The sequence below is a fragment of the Oncorhynchus mykiss genome, chromosome 26 (assembly GCF_057628025.1).
Source record: "Oncorhynchus mykiss isolate SJ-2025 chromosome 26, ASM5762802v1, whole genome shotgun sequence".
In the NCBI taxonomy this organism is placed as follows: Eukaryota; Metazoa; Chordata; class Actinopteri; order Salmoniformes; family Salmonidae; genus Oncorhynchus; species Oncorhynchus mykiss.
The window spans coordinates 44,796,915-44,809,530 of record NC_143047.1 but is presented as its reverse complement, the minus strand read 5'-3'; the positions used below and the strand labels follow the sequence as shown (position 1 = coordinate 44,809,530).

Sequence of the window (12,616 nt, the reverse complement as noted above, 5' to 3'; positions counted from 1 at the left end):
CACAAGCGAATGGGGAACAGCATGACAGATGTGCTGAGGTGATTACAGTTGTTCCTCACCAATACACCAGGTTCTATCTAATATTTATGCCTGACTGGAAAAGCTGTTGCTGTGAGTATTTACACAGGAATTTATATTCACCCATTAATGACCTCACATAACATTGTGCGTGCGTGTGTGTGTGTGTGTGTGTGTGTGTGTGTGTATGTATGTGTTTGTGTGCATGTATGTTTTCTTCATTTGTTGTGTAACTCTGTGTTGTTGTATGTGTCGAACTGCTTTGCTTTATCTTGGCCAGGTCGTAGTTGTGGTCTACCTGGTTAAATAAAGGTGATCTGGTCTACCTGGTTAAATAAAGGTGATCTGGTCTACCTGGTTAAATAAAGGTGATCTGGTCTACCTGGTTAAATAAAGGTGATCTGGTCTACCTGGTTAAATAAAGGTGATCTGGTCTACCTGGTTAAATAAAGGTGATCTGGTCTACCTGGTTAAATAAAGGTGATCTGGCCTACCTGGTTAAATAAAGGTGATCTGGTCTACCTGGTTAAATAAAGGTGATCTGGTCTACCTGGTTAAATAAAGGTGATCTGGTCTACCTGGTTAAATAAAGGTGATCTGGTCTACCTGGTTAAATAAAGGTGATCTGGTCTACCTGGTTAAATAAAGGTGATCTGGTCTACCTGGTTAAATAAAGGTGATCTGGTCTACCTGGTTAAATAAAGGTGATCTGGTCTACCTGGTTAAATAAAGGTGATCTGGTCTACCTGGTTAAATAAAGGTGATCTGGTCTACCTGGTTAAATAAAGGTGACCTGGTCTACCTGGTTAAATAAAGGTGATCTGGTCTACCTGGTTAAATAAAGGTGACCTGGTCTACCTGGTTAAATAAAGGTGATCTGGTCTACCTGGTTAAATAAAGGTGACCTGGTCTACCTGGTTAAATAAAGGTGATCTGGTCTACCTGGTTAAATAAAGGTGATCTGGTCTACCTGGTTAAATAAAGGTGATCTGGTCTACCTGGTTAAATAAAGGTGATCTGGTCCACCTGGTTAAATAAAGGTGATCTGGTCTACCTGGTTAAATAAAGGTGATCTGGTCTACCTGGTTAAATAAAGGTGATCTGGTCTACCTGGTTAAATAAAGGTGATCTGGTCTACCTGGTTAAATAAAGGTGATCTGGTCTACCTGGTTAAATAAAGGTGATCTGGTCTACCTGGTTAAATAAAGGTGATCTGGTCTACCTGGTTAAATAAAGGTGACCTGGTCTACCTGGTTAAATAAAGGTGATCTGGTCTACCTGGTTAAATAAAGGTGATCTGGCCTACCTGGTTAAATAAAGGTGATCTGGCCTACCTGGTTAAATAAAGGTGATCTGGCCTACCTGGTTAAATAAAGGTGTAATAAAATAAAAAAGGTGTGTGTGTGTGTATGTGTGTGTTTGTGTGCATATGTGTCTGTGTCCGTGTGTGTGTGTTTGTATGTGTGTGTGGTTTATCAGAGAACAATTGTGTGGATATCATCTTTCTTTTCCCCTGGGGAAAGTCACATGACCCCAGAGGTCTCCTGCAGAATCATGGGAGGGGGGGGGGGGGGGTGCATGGCCAGGTTTTCTAAAGCCCTCAATGAAAACAACATGCGGGAGCAAGGGAGGGAGGAGCAGAGGAAGGAGGAGGAGAGGGAGGAGGAGGAGAGGGAGGGAGGGAGGCCGGGCTGTGACTAAAGCCTGTCTTATGAGAGAGAGAAAGAGTTGGTGAAAGAGAGGGAGAGTCTTTACATTGCCATCAAGCATCAGAGGAGAGGGGATCTAAAGGAAGTCCTGTGTTTGTGTGAAAGAGAGAGAGAGAAATAGAGGGAGAGAAATAGAGAGAGAGAGAGAGAAAGAGAAAATAGAGAGAGAGAGAAAGAGAAAATAGAGAGAGAGAGAGAGAGAGAAAATAGAGAGACAGAGAAATAGAGAGAGAGAGAGAAAAGAGAGAGAGAGAGAGGGCGTTGAGAGAGAGAGATTAGAGACAGAGAGAGAGAGAGAGAGAGAGAGAGAGAGAGAGAGAGAGAGAGAAGAGAGAGAGAGAGAGGGAGTTGAGAGAGAGAGATTAGAGACAGAGAGAGAGGGGAAGGAAACACCACATAAAGAGACAGAAGAGAGCCCTTCCTGGAACTCTCCAGTCCTCTCTGACTGCCGCCGCTCACTGAGGGAGAAAGACAGCAGTGTTTTAAAGAGGAACAGATTACCTGGTTGTCATTCTGCTGAGGGCTGAGACAAACAGAGGAGAAGAAGACATGTCTGGTCATTTACTAAGGAGAAACTCCAGCAAGGAAGGTCTGCAGAACCTGCTCAGGTACGAGAAGTGGAGCTTTGATACTCCTTCTGCCAGGTGTTTGGTGTGTGTTGGTCCTTCTGCCAGGTGTTTGGTGTGTGTTGGTCCTTCTGCCAGGTGTTTGGTGTGTGTTGGTCCTTCTGCCAGGTGTTGGTGTTTGTTGGTCCTTCTGCCAGGTGTTTGGTGTGTGTTGGTCCTTCTGCCAGGTGTTTGGTGTGTGTTGGTCCTTCTGCCAGGTGTTGGTGTGTGTCAGTTGGTGTTTCTGCCAGGTGTTGGTGTGTGTTAGTCCTTCTGCTAGGTGTTGTGTGTGTTAGTTGGTGTTTCTGCCAGGTGTTGGTGTGTGTTAGTTGGAGTTTCTGCCAGGTGTTGGTGTGTGTTGGTCCTTCTGCTAGGTGTTGTGTGTGTTAGTTGGTGTTTCTGCCAGGTGTTGGTGTGTGTTGGTCCTTCTGCCAGGTGTTGTGTGTGTTAGTTGGAGTTTCTGCCAGGTGTTGGTGTGTGTTGGTCCTTCTGCTAGGTGTTGTGTGTGTCAGTTGGTGTTTCTGCCAGGTGTTGGTGTGTGTTAGTCCTTCTGCTAGGTGTTGTGTGTGTTAGTTGGTGTTTCTGCCAGGTGTTGGTGTGTGTTGGTCCTTCTGCTAGGTGTTGTGTGTGTCAGTTGGTGTTTCTGCCAGGTGTTGGTGTGTGTTAGTCCTTCTGCTAGGTGTTGTGTGTGTTAGTTGGTGTTTCTGCCAGGTGTTGGTGTGTGTTGGTCCTTCTGCCAGGTGTTGTGTGTGTTAGTTGGAGTTTCTGCCAGGTGTTGGTGTGTGTTGGTCCTTCTGCCAGGTGTTGTGTGTGTGTTAGTTGGTGTTTCTGCCAGGTGTTGTGTGTGTTAATTGGTGTTTTTGCCAGGTGTTGGTGTGTGTTAGTTGGTGTTTCTGCCAGGTGTTGTGTGTGTTAGTTGGTGTTTCTGCCATGTGTTGTGTGTGTTAGTTGGTGTTTCTGCCAGGTGTTGTGTGTGTTAGTTGGTGTTTCTGCCAGGTTTTGTGTGTGTTAATTGGTGTTTTTGCCAGGTGTTGGTGTGTGTTAGTTGGTGTTTCTGCCAGGTGTTGGTGTGTGTTGGTCCTTCTGCCAGGTGTTGTGTGTGTGTTAGTTGGTGTTTTTGCCAGGTGTTGGTGTGTGTTAGTTGGTGTTTCTGCCAGGTGTTGTGTGTGTTAGTTGGTGTTTCTGCCAGGTGTTGTGTGTGTTAGTTGGTGTTTCTGCCAGGTGTTGGTGTGTGTTAGTTGGTCCTTCTGCCAGGTGTTGTTGTGTGTTTGATGGTCCTTCTGCCAGGTGTTGGTGTGTGTTAGTCCTTCTGCTAGGTGTTGGTGTGTGTTAGTCCTTCTGCCAGGTGTTGGTGTGTGTTAGTCCTTCTGCTAGGTGTTGGTGTGTGTTAGTCCTTCTGCCAGGTGTTGGTGTTTGTTAGTCCTTCTGCTAGGTGTTGGTGTGTGTTAGTCCTTCTGCCAGGTGTTGGTGTGTGTTAGTCCTTCTGCTAGGTGTTGGTGTGTGTTAGTCCTTCTGCTAGGTGTTGGTGTGTGTTAGTCCTTCTGCTAGGTGTTGGTGTGTGTTAGTCCTTCTGCCAGGTGTTGGTGTGTGTTAGTCCTTCTGCCAGGTGTTGGTGTGTGTTAGTCCTTCTGCTAGGTGTTGGTGTGTGTTAGTTGGTGTTTCTGCCAGGTGTTGGTGTGTGTTAGTTGGTGTTTCTGCCAGGTGTTGGTGTGTGTTAGTCCTTCTGCCAGGTGTTGGTGTGTGTTAGTTGGTGTTTCTGCCAGGTGTTGGTGTGTGTTAGTCCTTCTGCTAGGTGTTGGTGTGTGTTAGTCCTTCTGCCAGGTGTTGGTGTGTGTTAGTCCTTCTGCCAGGTGTTGGTGTGTGTTAGTCCTTCTGCTAGGTGTTGGTGTGTGTTAGTCCTTCTGCTAGGTGTTGGTGTTTGTTAGTCCTTCTGCTAGGTGTTGGTGTGTGTTAGTCCTTCTGCCAGGTGTTGGTGTGTGTTAGTCCTTCTGCTAGGTGTTGGTGTGTGTTAGTCCTTCTGCTAGGTGTTGGTGTGTGTTAGTCCTTCTGCTAGGTGTTGGTGTGTGTTAGTCCTTCTGCCAGGTGTTGGTGTGTGTTAGTCCTTCTGCCAGGTGTTGGTGTGTGTTAGTCCTTCTGCTAGGTGTTGGTGTGTGTTAGTTGGTGTTTCTGCCAGGTCTTGGTGTGTGTTAGTTGGTGTTTCTGCCAGGTGTTGGTGTGTGTTAGTCCTTCTGCCAGGTGTTGGTGTGTGTTAGTTGGTGTTTCTGCCAGGTGTGGTGTGTGTTAGTTGGTGTTTCTGCCAGGTGTTGGTGTGTTGGTTGGTCCTTCTGCCAGGTGTTGGTGTGTGTTGGTCCTTCTGCCAGGTGTTGTGTGTGTTAGTTGGTGTTTCTGCCAGGTGTGGTGTGTGTTAGTTGGTGTTTCTGCCAGGTGTTGTGTGTGTTGGTTGGTGTTTCTGCCAGGTGTTGTGTGTGTTGGTTGGTGTTTCTGCTAGGTGTTGTGTGTGTTGGTTGGTGTTTCTGCCAGGTGTTGTGTGTGTTGGTTGGTGTTTCTGCCAGGTGTGTTGTCTGGTTGTTTATTGATGCTAATTAGATGTAACTGACCATCAGGTGTTCTGGGATGTAGCAACCTTCACATGTGATGTCTGTTACTGGGAGGTGTAACCTTCATATGTGATGTCTGTTACTAGGAGGTGAAACCTTCATATGTGATGTCTGTTACTGGGAGGTGAAACCTTCATATGTGATGTCTGTTACTGGGTGGTGAAACCTTCATATGTGATGTCTGTTACTGGGAGGTGTAACCTTCATATGTGATGTCTGTTACTGGGAGGTGTAAACTTCATATGTGATGTCTGTTACTGGGAGGTGAAACCTTCATATTTGATGTCTGTCACTGGGAGGTGAAACCTTCATATGTGATGTCTGTTACTGGGAGGTGAAACCTTCATATGTGATGTCTGTTACTGGGAGGTGAAACCTTCATATGTGATGTCTGTTACTGGGAGGTGAAACCTTCATATGTGATGTCTGTTACTGGGAGGTGAAACCTTCATATGTGATGTCTGTTACTAGGAGGTGAAACCTTCATATGTGATGTCTGTTACTAGGAGGTGAAACCATATGTGATGTCTGTTACTGGGAGGTGAAACCTTCATATGTGATGTCTGTTACTAGGAGGTGAAACCTTCATATGTGATGTCTGTTACTGGGAGGTGAAACCTTCACATGTGATGTCTATTACTGGGAGGTGAAACCTTCATATGTGATGTCTGTTACTGGGAGGTGAAACCTTCATATGTGATGTCTGTTACTGGGAGGTGAAACCTTCATATGTGATGTCTGTTACTAGGAGGTGAAACCTTCATATGTGATGTCTGTTACTGGGAGGTGAAACCTTCATATGTGATGTCTGTTACTGGGAGGTGAAACCTTCATATCACCACCCTCTGTATCTCCATTCTGTGGTTCTGTGGAAAGTGGTTCAACGTTGACATGGTAGAAAAAGTAGCACATTCCTACTGCTCACTAACGTCTGAAGGGACGGCTTTATTAACCAGACACGTTAACAGTGTTCTTCTTGAACAGCAGCCGCCGGTCTCACAGACATTCACTCTGCTGCATTCCCAAAGAGACAGTCTGTGCAGCAATTACCGACAACCACTTAATTACTGCTAATGGACAGGAAATTGGTCAAACAATGTCCTGCCCTACAGCACGGTGCCACTTTAGGAGAGCAACTCCTATACATCTCCTATACAACTCCAACTCCTATACAACTCCAACTCCTATACAACTCCTATACAACTCCAACTCCTATACAACTTCAACTCCTATACAACTCCAACTCCAATACAACTCCAACTCCTATACAACTCCTATACAACTCCTATACAACTCCTATACAACTCCTATACAACTCCAACTCTTGTACAACTCCAACTCCTATACAACTCCAACTCCAATACAACTCCAACTCCTATACAACTCCAACTCTTATACAAGCTGGAGTTTAAACCAGTTCTGATAAACACACACCCCTAAAGAAGACAATAGTGAGACCACTAACTTTACAAAGAGGGAACTATCTACCCCCCCCCCCCCCCCATTCCCTCATCAACTGGTGTTTATTGTTCTGCTGGAGGTTAAATTGGACCCCTCCCTTCCTCCCCCGGGGACCACCCGCCAGGCCTTTGACTGGGGCTCAGGGGTTTGACCTGTTGACCCCTGACCTGGGGGGGGGGGTATGTAATAATAATAATAACTTAGTGGGTGTTTGTATTTGGTGAGATGGATCGGCCAATCATCTTCGGAAGAGAGAAGAGAGGTGAGAGAGAGTTGACAGTATTTAAGAAATGGGGGTCAGTTGCTTTTTGAAGTGATCTCCATGTGATGTATGTTTCTCTCCTGTTTTGATTTGAGGCTGCAGGGTGGTGGGTTCGGAGGGATAAAGAACCCTTTTAGATACAGCAAAGTGATTAATGACGTACTTGACTATCTGCGGCTGTCAATCCAGATAAATCATTAAATGATTATCTCCCCTTGTTGATCATAAAGCGAATGTCTAAATATGTCTAAATATTTTTTGCTCAGTTATTTACTCGGACCATCAACAACTACAGTACTGTAGACTTTGGTCTAAATGTGCTGAACTTTTCGGTGAGCTAATGCTTCTCACTGTGTCAAACGAAAGCAAGCAGAAACCTGTTAACGTTTGACACCAGGCCAGTGAAAACAGGGGGAGAACGGAAGATCACCAGAACAGCAACGATCCCCCATCACCACAATGAGAAGACAGTGGTGACAGGACCTCTGTAACAACAGCATCACAATGAGAAGAGAGTGTTGATAGGACCTCTGTAACAACAGCATCACAATGAGAAGAGAGTGTTGATAGGACCTCTGTAACAACAGCATCACAATGATGAGAGAGTGGTGATAGGACCTCTGTAACAACAGCATCACAATGAGAAGAGAATGGTGATAGGACCTCTGTACCAGCATCACCACAATGAGAAGAGAGTGATGATAGGACCTCTGTAACAGCATCACCACAATGAGAAGAGAGTGGTGATAGGACCTCTATAGCAGCATCATCATCACCACGATGAAAAGAGAGTGGTGATAGGACCTCTGTACCAGCATCATCATCATCACAATGAGAAGAGAGTGTTGATAGGACCTCTGTAACAGCATCACAATGAGAAGAGAGTGGTGATAGGACCTCTGTACCAGCATCATCATCACAATGAGAAGAGAGTGGTGATAGGACCTCTATAGCAACATCATCACCATGATGAGAGAGTGGTGATTGGACCTCTATAGCAGCATCACCACAATGAGAAGAGAGTGGTGATAGGACCTCTGTAACAGCATCACAATGAGAAGAGAGTGGTGATAGGACCTCTGTAACAACATCATCACCATGAGAAGAGAGTGGTGATAGGACCTCTATAGCAGCATCATCACCATGAGAAGAGAGTGGTGATAGGACCTCTATAGCAGCAGTAAGTCACTCAGCCACTTTTACTGCTTCTTAGCTAATCAGAGAGTAGCTCATCTCTGATCCGTTTTTAACATCTTTGTTCTTGACCAGCCAATCGGTGACAGATTAACAACCCTGGACAACCAATCAGTTGCAAATAGAACACGATCACAGCCAACTAGGACTCTTCCAGGTCTGTGTCTGCAGAGGGACTTTTAAACTGCCGTTACGCCGTTATTTCACAGGATGAGATTCAGTTTAATGGAAGGAAAAATAGCTTGTCCTCAAAACCAGCGGCTGGCTCTGCTTGACTGTTCAGGGTTAGTGACTGGCTCTGCTTGACTGTTAGTGACTGGCTCTGCTTGACTGTTAGTGACTGGCTCTGCTTGACTGTTCAGGGTTAGTGACTGGCTCTGCTTGACTGTTAGTGACTGGCTCTGCTTGACTGTTAGTGACTGGCTCTGCTTGACTGTTAGTGACTGGCTCTGCTTGACTGTTCAGGGTTAGTGACTGGCTCTGCTTGACTGTTCAGGGTTAGTGACTGGCTCTGCTTGACTGTTCAGGGTTAGTGACTGGCTCTGCTTGACTGTTCAGGGTTAGTGGCTGGCTCTGCTTGACTGATCAGGGTTAGTGGCTGGCTCTGCTTGACTGTTCAGGGTTAGTGGCTGGCTCTGCTTGACTGTTCAGGGTTAGTGGCTGGCTCTGCTTGACTGATCAGGGTTAGTGACTGGCTCTGCTTGACTCTTCAGGGTTAGTGACTGGCTCTGCTTGACTGTTCAGGGTTAGTGACTGGCTCTGCTTGACTGTTCAGGGTTAGTGGCTGGCTCTGCTTGACTGTTCAGGGTTAGTGACTGGCTCTGCTTGACTGTTCAGGGTTAGTGACTGGCTCTGCTTGACTGTTCAGGGTTAGTGGCTGGCTCTGCTTGACTGTTCAGGGTTAGTGACTGGCTCTGCTTGACTGTTCAGGGTTAGTGACTGGCTCTGCTTGACTGTTAGTGACTGGCTCTGCTTGACTGTTAGTGGCTGGCTCTGCTTGACTGTTCAGGGTTAGTGGCTGGCTCTGCTTGACTGTTCAGGGTTAGTGACTGGCTCTGCTTGACTGTTCAGGGTTAGTGACTGGCTCTGCTTGACTGTTCAGGGTTAGTGGCTGGCTCTGCTTGACTGTTCAGGGTTAGTGACTGGCTCTGCTTGACTGATCAGGGTTAGTGGCTGGCTGGGCAGCGGTGCATGACAGTGCAGCCCAGGGCCTGTGTCATCCAAAGGGCTATTTGACAACTTCCAGCTGGCTGGGGGCAGGTTGTAGTGAGGGCTGGCTGGGGGCAGGTTGTAGTGAGGGCTGGCCAGTTCATCCACAGATCTCTTGGGGAAGGTTACATGTAGAGCAAATGCTGAGTGTGACTTCACTTATGGCCTTGTTCCATCACTCTTTCTCCATCACACACCAGTATGTCACCAGAGTTTATTTGAATGTCAGCTCCTGTGTTCGTTTCTGGGAACCGTGTTTCCATCAGGAGTGTGTGACACTAGAGACTTGAGGTGAGCAGAAACAACAACCTCTGTATCATTAAGACAGTTACTATGGGAGAAGGTGTTAAAAACCCCATGTTCACTGTTAGCCCGTTGTGATGTAAACGCCAGATGAAAAGTAACGGTGGCCTGGAGACCCCAAGTCAGAACAGTTCCGCTGGACACATGGCTCAGTGAGACACGGGCGCCAGAGATGGAAACAGAACAGTCTGAGCCTTCAGGTGGAAACTCGCTCAGGGAGACACGGGCGCCAGAGATGGACACAGAAAGGTCTGAGCCTTCAGGTGGAAACTCGCTCAGGGAGACACGGGCGCCAGACATGGAAACAGAACAGTCTGAGCCTTCAGGTGGAAACTCGCTCAGTGAGACACGGGCGCCAGAGATGGAAACAGAACAGTCTGAGCCTTCAGGTGGAAACTCGCTCAGGGAGACACGGGCGCCAGAGATGGAAACAGAACAGTCTGAGCCTTCAGGTGGAAACTCGCTCAGTGAGACACGGGCGCCAGAGATGGAAACAGAACAGTCTGAGCCTTCAGGTGGAAACTCGCTCAGGGAGACACGGGCGCCAGACATGGAAACAGAAAGGTCTGAGCCTTCAGGTGGAAACTCGCTCAGGGAGACACGGGCGCCAGACATGGAAACAGAAAGGTCTGAGCCTTCAGGTGGAAACTCGCTCAGTGAGACACGGGCGCCAGACATGGAAACAGAAAGGTCTGAGCCTTCAGGTGGAAACTCGCTCAGTGAGACACGGGCGCCACAGATTGACACAGAACAGTCTGAGCCTTCAGGTGGAAACTCGCTCAGGGAGACACGGGCGCCAGAGATGGACACAGAAAGGTCTGAGCCTTCAGGTGGAAACTCGCTCAGTGAGACACGGGCGCCACAGATTGACACAGAACAGTCGGAGCCTTCAGGTGGAAACTCGCTCAGTGAGACACGGGCGCCAGAGATGGAAACAGAACAGTCTGAGCCTTCAGGTGGAAACTCGCTCAGGGAGACACGGGCGCCAGATATGGAAACAGAACAGTCTGAGCCTTCAGGTGGAAACTCGCTCAGGGAGACACGGGCGCCAGATATGGAAACAGAACAGTCTGAGCCTTCAGGTGGAAACTCGCTCAGGGAGACACGGGCGCCAGACATGGAAACAGAACAGTCTGAGCCTTCAGGTGGAAACTCGCTCAGTGAGGCACGGGCGCCAGATATGGACACAGAACAGTCTGAGCCTTCAGGTGGAAACTCGCTCAGGGAGACACGGGCGCCAGATATGGAAACAGAACAGTCTGAGCCTTCAGGTGGAAACTCGCTCAGGGAGACATGGGCGCCAGATATGGACACAGAACAGTCTGAGCCTTCAGGTGGAAACTCGCTCAGGGAGACACCGGCGCCAGAGATGGAAACAGAACAGTCTGAGCCTTCAGGTGGAAACTCGCTCAGGGAGACACGGGAGCCAGAGATAGACACAGAAAGGTCTGAGCCTTCAGGTGGAAACTCGCTCAGGGAGACACGGGCGCCAGACATGGAAACAGAAAGGTCTGAGCCTTCAGGTGGAAACTCGCTCAGTGAGACACGGGCGCCAGACATGGAAACAGAACAGTCTGAGCCTTCAGGTGGAAACTCGCTCAGGGAGACACGGGCGCCAGACATGGAAACAGAACAGTCTGAGCCTTCAGGTGGGAACTCGCTCAGTGAGACACGGGCGCCAGAGATGGAAACAGAACAGTCTGAGCCTTCAGGTGGAAACTCGCTCAGTGAGACACGGGCACCAGACATGGAAACAGAAAGGTCTGAGCCTTCAGGTGGAAACTCGCTCAGTGAGACACGGGCACCAGACATGGAAACAGAAAGGTCTGAGCCTTCAGGTGGAAACTCGCTCAGGGAGACACAGGAGCCAGAGATGGACACAGAACAGTCTGAGGCTTCAGGTGGAAACTCGCTCAGGGAGACACGGGAGCCAGAGATGGAAACAGAACAGTCTGAGCCTTCAGGTGGAAACTCGCTCAGGGAGACACGGGAGCCAGAGATGGAAACAGAACAGTCTGAGCCTTCAGGTGGAAACTCGCTCAGGGAGACACGGGAGCCAGAGATGGAAACAGAAAGGTCTGAGCCTTCAGGTGGAAACTCGCTCAGTGAGACACGGGCGCCACAGATGGACACAGAACAGTCTGAGCCTTCAGGTGGAAACTCGCTCAGGGAGACACGGGAGCCAGAGATAGACACAGAAAGGTCTGAGCCTTCAGGTGGAAACTCGCTCAGGGAGACACGGGCGCCAGACATGGAAACAGAAAGGTCTGAGCCTTCAGGTGGAAACTCGCTCAGGGAGACACGGGCGCCAGACATGGAAACAGAAAGGTCTGAGCCTTCAGGTGGAAACTCGCTCAGTGAGACACGGGCGCCAGACATGGAAACAGAACAGTCTGAGCCTTCAGGTGGAAACTCGCTCAGGGAGACACGGGCGCCAGACATGGAAACCGAACAGTCTGAGCCTTCAGGTGGGAACTCGCTCAGTGAGACACGGGCCCCAGAGATGGAAACAGAACAGTCTGAGCCTTCAGGTGGAAACTCGCTCAGTGAGACACGGGCACCAGACATGGAAACAGAAAGGTCTGAGCCTTCAGGTGGAAACTCGCTCAGTGAGACACGGGCACCAGACATGGAAACAGAAAGGTCTGAGCCTTCAGGTGGAAACTCGCTCAGGGAGACACAGGAGCCAGAGATGGACACAGAACAGTCTGAGGCTTCAGGTGGAAACTCGCTCAGGGAGACACGGGAGCCAGAGATGGAAACAGAACAGTCTGAGCCTTCAGGTGGAAACTCGCTCAGGGAGACACGGGCACCAGATATGGACACAGAACAGTCTGAGCCTTCAGGTGGAAACTCGCTCAGGGAGACACGGGCGCCAGAGATGGAAACAGAACAGTCTGAGCCTTCAGGTGGAAACTCGCTCAGGGAGACACGGGAGCCAGAGATAGACACAGAAAGGTCTGAGCCTTCAGGTGGAAACTCGCTCAGGGAGACACGGGCGCCAGACATGGAAACAGAAAGGTCTGAGCCTTCAGGTGGAAACTCGCTCAGTGAGACACGGGCGCCAGACATGGAAACAGAACAGTCTGAGCCTTCAGGTGGGAACTCGCTCAGTGAGACACGGGCGCCAGAGATGGAAACAGAACAGTCTGAGCCTTCAGGTGGAAACTCGCTCAGTGAGACACGGGCACCAGACATGGAAACAGAAAGGTCTGAGCCTTCAGGTGGAAACTCGCTCAGGGAGACACAGGAGCCAGA

General features: G+C 48.8%; 1 protein-coding gene across 4 annotated transcripts in view; it reads left to right on the top strand.

Annotated features, from left to right (window-relative positions):
- The first annotated feature begins 1,620 nt into the window (after nt 1–1,620).
- The window catches only part of LOC110516876 (uncharacterized), a 69,292-nt gene continuing 58,296 nt past the window's right edge, over nt 1,621–12,616 (top strand). For 3 of the 4 annotated variants that reach the window (XM_090222089.1, XM_090222087.1, XM_090222086.1), the window contains exon 1: nt 1,671–2,335. In XM_090222089.1, coding sequence (XP_090078215.1) covers nt 2,277–2,335 — 59 coding nt within the window. In that variant the 5' untranslated portion in view covers nt 1,671–2,276. Of the gene's footprint in view, nt 2,336–12,616 lie in introns of all 4 variants that reach the window. The other variant, XM_090222088.1, reaches the window with a different exon arrangement.